A 15,409-nucleotide genomic window follows, 5' to 3' on the forward strand; every position below is an offset into this window, starting at 1 on the left:
TCACACACTAAAAAGAAATATCTTTCACAGACAAACTTGGCTGTTGGTTGTACATGCAGATGAATACACCCCTGAGGCAATGCGGAATCTGGCCGTGGCACCATCTGCCTCGGCTTTTCCTAATCACCTAAGCCAGATGGGTGAGCGGATCTTTAGGAGGCTTGTTTTCCTGCTCCCATAAAATGTGCCATATCAGGCCACAGCACAGAAATTGTCACTCGAACTCTGCCTTTGAGCGATCCGTGGTGATCGGCTACAAGACTGCTGAGGGTTTCAGGTTTGAGAACTCATACCACCGACTAAATACCGGAGGGAAATGTCTGTGAAGGGCAAAAAGGTAATATCACTGTGAAAGAGGGAGAAAAGAAATCAGAGCGGTCTGTTCAGTAGGTAGGGCTGAGTTAATGACACACACATGCACAGCTTGACAATTCGTCGAGCACTCTGAATCAGCAGCACTTTCTCTGTGAAATTTGAGTCTCAGCACATCTGCTCGATATGAAGTCCTCATCTTATTTGGCTTTTTTTTTTTGCCACGTCAGGAAAAACAACGCAATTTGTTTGCTCTGCAGTGCAAATCATTTCATTTCAGAGTCGAAATTGACGTTCTGCACTGCTGCGGTCCGTATGAGTCAGTGAAATTAATCTTTTTTAATTTGATTTCTTCTGTATGAATAAAAAGACAGGGTGAGAACTGGGAGGCACTGGAGCTTCACTGGCGGCAGGTTTGTGGGTTTTCCATTCTATTTATTGTTTATTGGAAATTTGGAACCGACGACAGCTGGGTTGTTTTGACGTCCCTGCACGGAGATGGGCTATAGGTCGAGCATTCCTGAGCCAAGGCCTGAAATCCTGAGAACAGCGCCTAGAGTAGACTAGCTCCGAGACAATGGCGAGAGGTTGAAGGTGAGGAGAGTGGGGCCTTTGCAGCAACTAATATATTCCAAGGAGATTTCTAAAGTGCTCTGCCGCCAATTGCCCCACATAATGGTTTCCATGGAGATAGGTCCTTGGATCCAGGGCTGCGGTACAGAAATGAACCAGCAGAACAATGACCCCAACTTCCACCACGTTACAGAACATTTTTCAGCCGTCTCCCCCCCCCCCCCCACGTTCTGTGTCAGAAGGTAAGTAAACGCTGATCTACAGAAAAGAAAATCCGCTTTTGTCTGTGTTCCGTTTCCATCCCTGCCGTTCCCATGGTCCATGGATACAGCCCCAAACTTCCTAAAGCTTTTTTTTTTGTCAGAGGCATCCTTTCAGCCTACGGTCTTGACAACACAGTAGGAATTTGCATGCATCAATAGTTTGGAAGAAAACAACATCCTCAACAGAATCCACAAGTCTGGAGAACCACGTCCCTTTGGAAGGGTCATTTCCATTGCAGAGCAAGATGATCGGTAAATCTACATTATTGATTTGTAGCAGCCCTCTATTCTATTGTCTCTTGTGAGCTAATTATGAAGTTGTTTTAATCAATAATCCTTTTTGCAATTTTACACTTTTTACAGTTAATCAACACTAAAATCAACAGGGCACAGCGGAGTGCAACAGAAAGACACCGAAGGGAAGGAAAGAATTCCATTCTTTTGAGTAAAGCTTCATAGCTGGAGGCTGCCTCGCAAGTGTGTGATGTCATACTGAAGGAAGGAACCATGGGTAAGCTCTGAGCGCCATACGGACCACAGGCATAGCTTTTGCACCCACACCACCCCGTTATACCTTCCATGGTTGAGGGCTCTGTGGACCGTGCTCACAGCCGGGGGTGACATCCCACTTATAGACCCCTGGTCTTGGGCAACAAAGGCTAGATGCCACACAACATCAAATACTGAGAGAACAATAAATCCAGTCAAGGCTCAAGAGTTTGGCTCTGGACGGCTCTTCGTAATAGCACAACATATCAATGTACAGTCACAAAGATGCGGTCGTTGCCTCTATCTTGGACAGGCTCAATTTTACTCATCACGGCTTAGTACGACTCAGCTGGTGAAAAACAGTCGTGCAATGACTTCCTTGGCTTTGAGAGGAGCTTTGTCAAGTCTGAGCCCTGATGATGTAAGATATGCCATCAGGGTTATCACAGCTTGGCTCTAGAGTTGAAATTTACCAGAAGGTCTGCGGTACAAACTGGGGTCGGAGTCTGAACCTCTACCAGGGCAGGGCTGGTCTAAAGGACTGCATCAATAAGTGACAGAAGTGTAGAGGTGGTGCTAGGAGCTTGCTGAGGTAATGACTACTTGCAGAGCTATTTGGGGAACTGCTGTAGCTGGAGAGCTAATTTAAACCACCAATGCTGCGTTCACACATACATCTTTCCCACACACGTCATCTTGATACCGACGCACGTGGCACCGTTTAGCATCTGTATTAGGCGTTCAACTAACTCAAATGTAAACCCATCTGCGTCAAATTAGATGCTCAGAGTAACTGACGTAGTATAAAGAGTGAGAAAGTACTCTAAGGGTTGGAGGGACGGGAGGCGGATGGGTCAAACAAACACAGGACTTTTAATCCTGCGTTAAACCAAAAAGTTGAGTGATATACATTACGTTGAGTGGCGCTATGGTAAATGGTATTTTTTTTCTAACCCTGAACAAGTAGTTTTGTTCCCTAAGACACGCGACCCTTCTACGTCCAGATACAAAAGACTTCCCCCTGACGTCATTAGAGGGACATGCTTCTGCACACGCGGCATAATATGACGAGTAGTGATGAGATCATGTTGGATACATTACATTACATTACATTACAGTCATTTAGCAGACGCTTTTATCCAAAGCGACTTACAATAAGTGCATTCAACATTGGTAATCAAAAGAACTACTAGTTGCCAGAAATCATAAGTACATCTCCTTTTCCAAACAAGCATCTAAGAGCACGAAGCAGAGCATAACTCAGTCGGGATACCTAGTAGGGATGCACCGATCCAATTTTGTCAGTCCCGATACCGATACCTGGGCTTTGGGTATCGGCCGAAACTGAGTATGATCCAACACCAGTGTCTAATTAGTAAGCTGTGTGTCTCACTGTGTGGAGGAGTTTTGGATCATTCTTTTATGTGTAATTCAACAAATAAATACATAGATATGAATGTACTGAATTGCAACACAGCTATAGGCTACGATAGCCTGCTCTGTTTTAGACTCCCTCCCTGCGTAAATCAGTTGACACAATGGCCAACTTTACAGTACACACTGATGCTATAATGTACAGTAATGAGATGCAAAACACCCCCCCCCCCTTGAACATACATAGCAGCATGGAAGCGTACAGTTCCCAGACCCAGAAAAAGTCACACATGCACAGACGGAGGATATACTGCGTCTTGACAGCTTCAACAGGAGTGGGAAGACATGCTATGATAGCATCTAAATAACACTTGTGCAGGGCTCATTAAAACTGCCCTGTGCGTTGGTCATTAACTCTCCTCTTCGGCGACCTTCATCGCTCAAGGAGGGGGGAATAGGGGTTGCCACTGCAGTGTACAGCCTTGTTTTCCAACGCGCTCACAGGAACCAGACTGTGCTGATTTATGCCCTGTGAGAGTGTTGTCGCTTTTTATAGGCTGTAAAAAGCATTAACCCACTGAACGTCCTCTAAACAGTTTAATTCCGCAGTGGAAAATATCATGTAAAAAAAAAGCAGCTAGTGCCTGTTCCTGCAAAGGTAATACTGCTATCAAAGAAGAAATTGTATGCAAAAGAAAAGTGAATTTTCTCTTCTCGGAGTGGACTTTACTCCCAAGCAGCACTCACTTGGCATCGCAGCACTGGCTACCAGCCATCGAGTTAACACTGAACCTGATAGTAGCATTCTGTGCCAGTCCAACTCCAAAATTAGCTCAGATTAAATTATTGATGCTGGATAGGCATGCTTTCTCTCCCCGTCTTTGGTTGCACAACAAGAGTCTACAGCCACGCTAGCACCTCTTTGATTAGACACAGTTATGCTAGTATAAATACTAATACTAAAGTCAGCGTGCTAACGTGCGCATAATGACAATGCTACCGCGCTGACGCTTAGTGCGTGGCGTTCACAGTCTAGCCTTCACTTATTCACAGTCTCTGTCAATTTCCGCTCATTACATGGATGCAGTCTTTTAAAAATAAATTTCCGTCTTTGCCAGAAACAAGTTTTAGGCAAGAAAACTACTTGGTTAGATTTATGAAAAGATTGTGCTTTTGGTTACAATAATTACTTAAGTCAGTAAGACAGTCCTGTGTTTTTGGACTGAGCCCATTCAACCCAACCTCCATACGCTGACTTTGCCGCTTTTTATACTTCCTGGCTCACGATTACGTGGATTACATATGAATTGATTTTGTGGCATATATACAAATTGCAGAGCATTGCTTTTCGTAGGTATAGCTACGAACAGTGTATGAGGACAACCTGAACAATTAGTTGACTAGTCTTAATTAGTTTTATAAAAAATGTTAATAAATCAACAACTACTTCTGTTTTCCTGAGCTTTCAACTGCAAGAATGAGCTTTCACACCCATTTGGGTGTGAAAGCTCTCAAAACTATTTGGTAAAACTATTTGGTAATCCACTTATTATCATATCACTATCATGTAATTATTATATTTTGAAATTAAATGATACATTTATAAATAAATAAAAATGAAAAGATGCATTCATAATTCATAAATCATTAGTTGCCTCCAGGTGTGAAGCTACAGCAGACTATCACCTCTGTGCAGTGTACTGTAACTACCTTAAGGCAACTACTCATTCTGCCATATCACCGCGATGCTAAATACAAGACTGACATGCCAAATCCAGATTTCCCCTGCAGGGCAACTCACTCAAAACATGCATGTGTGAGAGGAGCTAGTCCAGCTGCATGAAGACGGCGTGGTAGGTAAAGGTCAACAGCATTCAGGGGATGAAAAAAAAAAACACCCGGTCTGATCATGCAGATTAAAAGGTCAAATTTGGACTGAAACTTGCCTCCTTTCTGTGTTTTTCTAAAATTCGCCTGTGGTGGGTTTGTCTACTAAAAAGTCCCGTCTGGTCCGAAGTGTGACAGTGGTCTTGGGACGATCTGGCACGCTCTACATCCCTCCCCCCACTGGCAAGAGCGGCAGTGTATTAAAATAAATCTGTGCACACGTCCCACCCCAGCGAGCTCTCTAGACATTACCTTATACAAGGCCAGCACCGGCGCATTCTGCTGTCCCGCTGGCCTGTGAGCAGATTTTAGCTCCCATTGCTGGCACCGGCCTTAACCCCACCCACCTCATTCACCCCCTCACTCCGTCTTCTGGCCCCCACCGCTCCTGTGTTTCTGTGTACATGATCTCACATGACTCGACAAAACCCCGGGCCCCGGAGTGGGGCTGTCCGGAGCTTTGGTTTTTTTCCCCCCAAGAGGGGAGGAGAAGATTGACTTTGTGGAGGGGGGACCTGGAGTGCTTCCCTCGACTTGGCTCAAATTGCCCCACTTGTCAGGCCTGATGGAGCTTGGCTAAAAATAAAAGCAAAAAAAGGGGCCCTCGACAGGCGGATTAATGAACTCAGCGGCGCTCCTCCCGCTAAACCGGGCTGCCACATTGTGCAGCGTCCCCGGGTCCCGACGAGGCCTGTAAAAACAGGGATGGCGCTCACAGCCCCCTCGGGAGAGCGCACAAACAAAACATCCCCCTTTTTTTTTTTTTACATGCGCAGGCGAAGGAGTAGAGCAAATGCAAGATGAGCCAATTGAGTGAGGAATTCCTGCAGTCCCCCCCCCCCTCTCCCCACCTCTGTCACCCCGCCCTACGCACATTCCCCTGCCACATTCATAGCAGCAGCGAAAAAAAAAAAAAATGATGGAGCAAAACAGAGCAGCAGACTGGATAGAATGGTCACAACCCAACCCAAACAAAAACAGCAGCAGACGAGTCTGTGGGATTTTCCCTCCAGGAGATTAAGTCTTGTCCTGATCACTGACTGGAACTCTAAACTCAACAAATGTCAGTTTGTATGGAATAGTATTCGACAACTTTTGACGCTCTTTCATCACTCTTTAACCCCTCGAGCCTTCAGCTGCTTTTGTCGGGTTTTCGATCTCTTCGTTCATAGGCTTATAATACAGTCACTACACGTTACATATTGTTATTTACCCACAAATACCATCAGTGTGTGGGTGGTCCTGCACATGTTCTGAAACAGGAAGTTTTCTGCCTGTGTGTTCAGACGTGTCATTGTCAGCTCTGTAACCATGGGAACAACAGAAAAACAATCAATGCTTTACTATACTTGGAACACTCATCTGAATTTGATGACTGTGAAGAAGTTGTGAGGAGAGCATTTTTCATAGGAACTGAGATACTGGATATTGTTAGCGATGAGTCAGTTCCACTGATTCCAGCAGCATGTGTGCAAACGTTTCTATGTTGCAACTTGATGGAGCTACACAAAGCCAAAACGAAACAGCGTCTGACGCCCCTTTTCCCCACCCTGCTTTCTCAAGCTCTCTCTTTTTTAGGGGGGGGGTGTAGCCTACAACCCCAAAGCAACACCATGACTGTCTTCAGGGAGAGACTATCTAGAAGAGTGGGATGTTGTCCCGATTCAACGCATCATGTCCCCGCCTATGACGGCTGGCTTTTCACCTCACCAACAGACGAAGTCGCAGAGACTTTTGCCAGCTAATACTGCAAATGCTCGGAGCAGAAATAGTTTACAGCGTGAACCCCCCCCCCCTCCTAAGCCCCTAAAAGGCTCCTTTTAAATATTCCTTTACTGTTCGCCATATGGGAAGCTCGTACGCGGTCTGCACGGGTGTTCCAGACTGCCATCTGGATCCGATCACAGACCGCAAACGCAGATGTAGTGAAAGCGCTTGGTGGCAGCGCGGGCCGCCCAGCCTAATGAATGGGGAGAGCACATTCTCAACCCCTTGCAACAGGTCAGTGGAAGGCGTGGGCTTCACCTCCCTTCATGCACACGCACACATGAAGTGGAGGGGAAGATCAATTTTTCGGGGGGGGGGGGGGGGGGGGTGGGGGTTGGCCTCACCTCGCCTCCCACGCCATCCGAGAGTGTCCTAAAATATCCCTCCTCACCGAACAAAGGAAGAAAATTGCAAGAGGCGATACGTGATACAGCATGGTTAAAAATAGACTCGGCGCTGACGGATAGGGCAGTGTTTGGTGACTTATGCGTAGCACTCTTGGTTTACACCCCGAGTAGAGAACTAAGTAAGATTCCTACGACTCGGGATCGGATAAAAAACGAAACAGGGGTAGTCATTTTTTGTATTCATGCCACTTAAAGATTCAGATATAGGATCAGAAAGCCTCGCTTCTGTAAGGATTTGATGTGGCCTGGAACTAGAGAACAGAGAGAATCAGACATTCTCACGCACGTCAAAGCAAAGAAGGTCCTGTTCGGTGGTGGTGGTGGTGGTGGGGGGGGGATTCAAAGGCCCTCATGGTATGTGAAGCATGAATAATCTGCCCGAGGAGACCACCTTTTTTATATTTATATTTCTTTTGTTTTGATGCCACTGCACATGGCGCACCGCATAGAGGATCGTCGTAACATTGTGCCATGCAAGAAAAATCCACGAGAAGAGCCGCGAGCTTTTCCGACTGTGGTTCGCTGCGCATCAATCAGAGCCCGGTGAGAAAAGAGGGGCACTGGGAGGGAGGGCAGTTCCTGAAAGCCACTTGTTTTCTTGCAAAGTGTTAACGGGCCGCTCGATTCAATCAGAGGATCAGACGTCTGAATCAGGCTTGTCTTTCGCTCCAAGTCAGAGCTAAAAATTGAAAAAAATGGCTGAATGAAGAAGGGAATTAGCATAGAACGAGGTGTTGTAATATTGTCTTTATTTTTTCACAAATTCCTTACTATGCAATATTTTCCCTTTCTCTCAAACACGAGCGCATTTGTGGCCAAAGGACAGAAAAGAGCAGCGTTTCTTCATACAGAAATGATTGATTCACAAGACATTCCAGGGGTATAAAAGGGAATCATTTCTCCCACTCTGTGTCAGAAGTGCATGCAACATGCCTCGGAGTGACAGGAACAATGGCCTCTTTCACTGCCGTCGCCAGGCTGGAGATGGGGAGGTGCATCATGGGAAGCAGACAGGCGGACAGGCTCAGAGAGGCCTCGCACAAACCCCCGGCAACAAGCGGCGGCACTTAAAGCTTCCAGATATGGGCCATGTGAGGGTTGTGCGCTCTGTGAAAAACACACGCCTCCGAAAACGCTCAGCCTGGATCAGAGGGCAGGCAGTTCACAGAGCCTCTTTTCAAGATGTTGAACAAACACAACTGGTCACGCATTTCATTTCAAAAAAGGTTTCTCAGGTGCATAAAACATTTGAAGAGAATATTTTCCTGGTAATTAAAAAAAGGGGAGTTGCAGAAATTCAAGTCAGTGTCTGAGGAAACATCCTTAAGTTAATGAGGATTTATTCTTAAGTGTACTTCGAGACTATGGAATCCCTTAAAGTCTGTATTCCTTTGCACAACAAAAATAAGGGGATTTGTGTCTTGAATGCAGTTTGGAGACGGAAGAACCCTTTTGGATAGTTATCATTTTTTGGTATATTTATTTTTTTGGCACATGCGTCTCCTCCAGTTTGGCCAAACATTGTTTGAGTAACAGGAAGCAGGAAGTCATTCAGGATTTTAGCTTCATTTTTGAGACATTTCTTAGGTATAAGAGTTAAGAAATAATAAACAGCTTAAAGAGACTGCATTCCAATGTTTATACAACCTTGCAAAGATGTTCCAATAGGTGACCTCGACACTCTGTATGTTATGGAGTGAGAAGTAATGGGGACAAACATAGATATTGCACAAATCAAATTGCAGTACCAATATTATCAGTCGGCACCAAATGTTCAAGCCAACCAGGCAGGAACCTCCCGGTCTGTTAAGGGAAGCCAATAAGTAAGTGCCTTAAATTTGCATTCTCTCTAATGGCCATCAGGGGGCGACTCCTCCGGTTGCAAAAAAAGTCAGGTTGTATAGAAGTCTATGAGAAAATGACTCTACTTCTCACTTGATTTATTACCTCAGTAAACATTGTAAAAATGAATTTATGGTCTCGATCTCTAGTTTCAAGTCTTCTTCAATACAGCATGATGTTCATTTAGTAAACGATGGTCCCATTTAGAGTAAAGTAGACAATAAAGCAGGGTATGCTTTAGGGCGGGGTTAGCTTGTGATTGACAGGTTGCTACCACGGCGTTGTGTGGTTCATATTTTTGTCTTGGAACTTTGATCCTTTCACAGTTTGTTTTCCGTTCATGAAAGTTAACTGAAACAACACGCTTAAAATGTCTGTTTCAGCAGTTGGTTGAACTAAGCCTTTTGTGTCACTTCTGGTTCCCAAAAAACAAGATGGCGACAGCTAAAAGCCAATATAGTGACTGCGGGAAAAAAAAACAAGTGGCGAAGGCCAAAATGCTAAACTCAAGGCTTCAAAAACGTAAACCAATGGGTGATGTCGCAATGACTACGTCCACTTCTTATATACAGACTATGAAGCCAACTGAAGAGCACTAGTATAAGGGGAGTTGTCCTCAAATGACTTCCTTTTGGGAATTACAATGTAAACCAAATAAGAAAAATAACAAACACAAAGGAGATTTCACCCATATCTACTTAATTTCTTAGTAAAAGTGAATAATGATTTCAAATACATGCACTTTACAGTTGGAGGTACACGTCTCATAGGCCTGATCAGCACGCCGCAGCTGCCAGAAAATAAAAGTCTCCACGTTGAGCTGGTCTCAGGGCGCGCCACACAGATGCCAGCGCTCCACGTGGTCTGTGCTAAGTACTCTGACAACTTGTACTCTTACTACAGCAGCTTTAACCCCCTGATATATACGCTAAGCCACAAACTTCTAGGCTATGAGACTAACAGCTCCAGGACAAAGAACGCCTTTGTGTTTCGAGAGAAGACTTAAGAAAAGCCGGGATAAGAGTTCTGACTTCATATACACACGAGAGCTGCCATAAAGAGATCTGTGGGCAGCGTGTCACCTTAAGAGTTATAGTTTCCCTTTTAACAAGGCCATATTGAGTGGGATATATTGCCAGGGATCTATTATTAGAGGGTTAAAAATGTACGTTTCCTTCAACTATTTTTTTACGAGTTTTAATGGTGACGACGAGGCTTGTTGGAAGGTTTACACGAGCACGAGAGAGAACGAAAACACGCAGTTGGATCAATTATCATTGAATATTAAGTCTACGACAGCTGCTATTCTAGCACCTGCAAAGGAAGTCAGAGAAGGAAGCTTTGTTTCCTTTGCAACAGTTAGTTATAAATGGAAATACACACAATTTATCAGTTTGGAACACTGTGGTCGTCGCTTGTTGTCTGCGAGCGCACAGCGATATTATCTGTCTTCAAGGACTTCAGAATCATCCGTTTTATTGGAAAGATTTTGATTCATAAAAATGTTCTTTCTTTGAAACAGAAAGTAAAGCATGGCATTACAGCGATATAAATAAATACATTTCGTTGCTGTTGGGATTTTGAATGACATTTTGAATAAATAAAGATTATGAAGCAGTCAGACTGAATTTCTGTTTGTCTGCGTGTGTCACGAATGTTTGCTCGGCTTCACGCTGTCTAACCGCAACAGGAAAAAATAAAAAGAAACAGATTTCCTGCCAACAGACAACAATGTCTTGACGTACAATAAACAGAAGTTTGAGTGCATACAGCGTTACTTACAGACTTGTCCTTCATCTTCCGATGGCGATTGGTGATCATTTATCCAGGGGCATGCGTACAGTCACACAGACACGTCTACATCACCATCAGTCAGAAAGACGCAGGTACATGACTGGCAGGTTGGTGGGGTGGAGGGGGGAGGGGGGGGGGGGGGGGGGCGTCCCTGCAGCGTGAAAACAGACCGTCCTTATCATCCACAATTACCCATGCACTCACCACATGCTTTTAAATGTCAAGATTCCAAACACAGGTTTTTGCGACTAGAAGTGAAAAGTTTTCTAACACCTGTTAGAAAACTTTTTTTTTTCTTGTTTTACGGCCGTTACGGTAAGTTTTATTATGATGCTTCAAAAACTATAGCTTTCAGTTTGATTGTTTCAGGAATGTTCTAGAATCAAGACAGATATGAAAAATAGGGAAGATTAAAATGCTTGTCAAAACTAAATGGTATTTGATTTTACAGTGTTGCTGTTCTGGACGTTTAAGTTAATTTGCTTCTAAACAAGGGACATGCTTTTGTTTGTTCTGTTAAATTTAATTTTTTCGTAATTAATTAATTTGAATTTCATTTAATTTTACTTTTTGAATATTTTTGCAGTGCAACCCCCAAATAGGGGCTACCATATTTGTGATCCATTACTTTTTATAGTACACACAACCTTTTCAATTCCAAAAACATATTTTTCCCCTTTTTTTCCTCAGATTTCCAAATTTCCTTATATATATTTGAGTTTTAAATATGAATTCTTTAAAAAAAATTTTTTATATAAATATAAAGTTAGATTAAACTGAGTTTATTCTTAGATTTCTGATTTAAACTCAGATCTCAACAACTTTTTTTCACATGTAGCCCTAATCTTTTTATCTTACAAATGTATCTCACAGTCTTCATCAGTGGGAGTAGAGTTAGAGCAGTTGTCATGAAAACTTTATTCACCAATGAACACCATGAGATGTGTTTGAAAGCTCTTGAAAAAGCTAGTACGTGGACCTAAAGAGAGATTTTTCTTGTCAAAGTACACCTTTCAGGTTCAACAATTAACTCTCAATTAAAGAACTAATTTTAAAAAAGCTAGATTAATCAGTGATTCAACAAAATAATTTATTTTGAATCCATAAACTTATTTTCTTATCATTTGTAAATAAAAATAAAAATGTTAATATATTTTCATTGTATTTACTGAATTTTATTTTTTAATTCAAATTATTTTGTAAAATTATATGAAAATGAGATTTTAGAAAATAAATAAACTAATATCTGTGGTTGCACAATTTTTTTAAAATTTTTTAATAATTGATTAATCCATCTCTTTTTGATTTAACACATCAATTGAGTGCTCTTTTTTTGTTTCTTTGACAAGAAAAATGTCAACTTAAGGTCCACTTTTCCAGAGCTTTCAACCATCTTCACCGGTCAATAAAGTCATCATGATAACTGACTAACAATGTTTTTCAAGATGATGACGATAATTTTCAAAAATCAAAAATTGCTGTCTTCCAACCGCTTATCTCGACTGCCAGTGTGCTGCTGAGGAAATGTACACTGAATCCGATTCAGTTGGTATTAGCGTAGATGTCTGCCTCATCGTGTCTTATTTCAACAGTAATTCATGAAACAACGACACAAGTGGAATCAGTGTTGACTGTCTGAGATGATTAAGTTTGAGTCTAGACTGCAGTGAGAGCAAACAGCACTGCGGTTCACTTTCATTTTCAAATCAGTCATAAAATCTCTTTATTTTCCCCCGTTCTCCTCTTATTCGGTGTCCACTGATAACAAAATCGTACAGCTCAACCAGACATCGCGACACAGATATCGCGATGTCTGGAAAAAGACATTCCAACCGAGCGGAGTGCGATGGATGAGCCTGTTTGTGGTTCTTGTCGCTCTGGATGAGACAGACGACTGTGAGAGCTGGCTTCCAGCGCAGCGTAAACGTTCCTCTCGTACACACGTCGCACTGTTCAAACAGCCATCAGAATGAGACCGAGCAGCACTTGCTAAGCATGATGGGAACCAATTTGCTTCCTCCCCCCTTCCAGATACGACCCCCTGAGTGAGATGAAAAGGGAAGCTGCGCTACTGTAATCCATCTAAATGGCCATCTCCTGCATCCTTTCATGCAGCCATGACTACTGATCCTCGCTCTCACCGACTCTCCCTGCGTCTGCCTTTGTTTCTCCATCTTTCTTCGTCTGTCTTTTACGGGAACGCCTCTGTAACTGAACTTTAAACACAAAGCTCCCGCTGATGATTCTGTGTTGTCTTAAAGGGACAGTGTGTAGCATTCAGGGGGATCTATTAATAAGTATGGTTTCTGTTTTGCATAGCCAAAACTAACAAGCTAACAAAAAATTGTTGCGTTTTTTTTGTTAGCTTAGAATGAGCCGCATCTACATATGGCCGCCACGTTGCTACAGTAGCCCAGAAGGGACAAACCAAACACTGGCTAGAAAGGGCCATTCATGGTTTTTTTTTCACGTTTTTCACGCTACGCACTTGACACACGGGGGAAGTTTCAGTCGGTTGCAATCTGCAACCTCCCCCGCTGGATGTCGCCAAATCCTACACACTGCGTCTTAAAATAGAAAGATTTTATCAGTACCGACCATAATGTGCATGTGTTTGTAGTACAGAGTGCTCCTAGTAGCAAACTGAAGTGAAGCCGAAACATCTGTATAGCCCCCCTGGTGGCTGGCTGTTAGCAGTCGATCATGTTCGTTTAATTGTGGGAAAAGCAGTTTACACATGTCAAAGTTACAAAATAGAGAGCAAATGTGAACAAGCATCCCGTCAAGTGAGTAGAGAGTCAAACACACACACACACACACACACACACACACACACACACACACACACAATGGAAGGTGATAAGTGGGTACCACTGCTTCAAAAGTGCCTGACTGTAAGGGACCAATCTAGACTGAGACAACTTCTCATGTGGAGTCTCACCACTTAGACACAAATCAAATTTTCTGGAAACAGAGGGGGAAAAAAAAATATTGTTATTTAAACATTCACCTTTAAATATAAACATAGGAGTAACGGGTTTAAAAGTCAGAGGCAGGCTTGTTTTGACATGCTTGGCTGACACAGATCTTGTGACTCAGTATCAACGGCGGACCGTCCAACAACTCCAACCTTGTTGACCTTTCACCGTCTGTCCTTAATGACACTGGCCCGGCCGGTGGAGCGCATGTGACCGCTGCAGGTACACAACAACAGTCTGCTGCCTCACTGCGGAGCCGATGCGGGTCAATAGGGTTCACACTGCCCCACTGCAAACTCACCAGGGCTCACACTGACTGCATGGTTGTTGTTTTTTTTACCTATTGTGAATGTCACATCATCAAAAGCACCTTTTATTACTTGAGACTGTTGGGAGAATCAGTAACTGCTGGCTATCAGACGTAAACATCCGTCTTCTTATGCCCATAAAACGTTGTGCTCCGAGGTCATTTCCTCTCATTACTCGGGATTACATTGTAACACCTCTTCCTAAGGAGCGAGCGAGCGCACTCTGGCAGATGGAGCTGGAAAATTTGATTTTGATATGTAGTGCGAGGGGGTGTGGTTTTTTCTAGCGCCGTTGTAATTTCTCCCTCCGCAAAATGAGCGGGTCTCTTGAGAAAATTATGTTAGTTATGAATAAATAACTTCATTATTATAAAATCATGTCCTCAGCTAGAATGATTCGTTTATGTGATTTGTAGAGTGGAGGGAAAAAGGAGATGTCAAAGATGTCAAAGATGTCGGGACGTCAGCGTCGATTTTTGGAAAATGAAAATAGGTTGGAGCTGGAGCTAGAGAGCGAAACTTTGTGAAAATGGAGCCAGGGCGAGCATTTTTTTTAAACGATTATTCTTTATATGTATAATTTTATTTGTACATAATGAACATTAAACAATCAGCGATAAAGAAAACAAGGGTGAAGAATTAAAAAATAATAATTGAACTCGTGCAGTAATAATTTTTTGTCTTTTTCTTACTTAATTACTCAGTTAGTCTCTCTAGGAGTAGAACATTCTGGGCGAATTCTGTAGCACATAATAATAAATGTCAACATTTAGCTTTTTTTGTTACGAAACTTTTGGTACAAATTATAATTTCTAAATTCAGATGCAACTACCACGTTGTGAAAGAAAAACGTAATGTTGTGAGGTGAAACAAAACAACTTTAGGTTCAAGCAACGTAACGTCTGAAACACGGCGTCAGTTAAGTCTGCAAATTGAGTAACAAAATTAAGGTGAAATAAGTTGACTTTTTGTTTGACGCGGGACACGAACTACGGCCTCCTGGGTAAAGGTCCTATGTTAGTTTGGCCCCTCCATCGACCCCAGGCCTTTACCGCCCTTTAATCTACGTTACGTGACTCAAAGTATGACCGAACTTCCTCAAACGCTTGATGTGAGCGGACTCGTTACGTTTTTACACGCTCATTCACTTGAAATTACAGGATGAAATCAGCATTAACCTGGCTGTCAAGTATCCGCGCACACATCGCTCTCCCACAGGAACGGCTGTGTACGTGGACTCGACCCAACACATAAGACTTTCATGTTTTCCATTCCACATCTGTGAGTGTGCAACAAATGGAAAACCCATCGGGGTAAACGTCATGCTCTCGGTTTTTAATGCTTTCATTTCCCTGCTTTTTTTTTTGTTCTTAGAATTAATGTTCCCCTTTCTTGCCCCTTGTCCTGAGCCATTA

The 15,409-nt window shown here is 43.0% G+C and overlaps 1 protein-coding gene across 2 annotated transcripts in view; it reads right to left on the reverse strand.

Moving 5' to 3' along the window:
* The window catches only part of bach2b (BTB and CNC homology 1, basic leucine zipper transcription factor 2b), a 90,756-nt gene that overhangs the window by 66,017 nt on the left and 9,330 nt on the right, over positions 1 to 15,409 (reverse strand). The window contains exon 1 of one of the 2 annotated variants that reach the window (XM_068708543.1): positions 10,697 to 10,772. The exons of the other annotated variant lie outside the window; for it this stretch is intronic. Within the exon in view, the coding sequence (XP_068564644.1) occupies positions 10,697 to 10,735 (39 nt within the window). The 5' untranslated portion in view covers positions 10,736 to 10,772. Of the gene's footprint in view, positions 1 to 10,696; positions 10,773 to 15,409 lie in introns of those variants that run through there. 2 annotated transcript variants of the gene reach the window in all.

This window comes from Cebidichthys violaceus, unplaced genomic scaffold, assembly GCF_023349555.1.
Source record: "Cebidichthys violaceus isolate CVI_PGR_0920_01 unplaced genomic scaffold, fCebVio1.0.p SCAF_14, whole genome shotgun sequence".
NCBI classification, from domain to species: Eukaryota; Metazoa; Chordata; class Actinopteri; order Perciformes; family Stichaeidae; genus Cebidichthys; species Cebidichthys violaceus.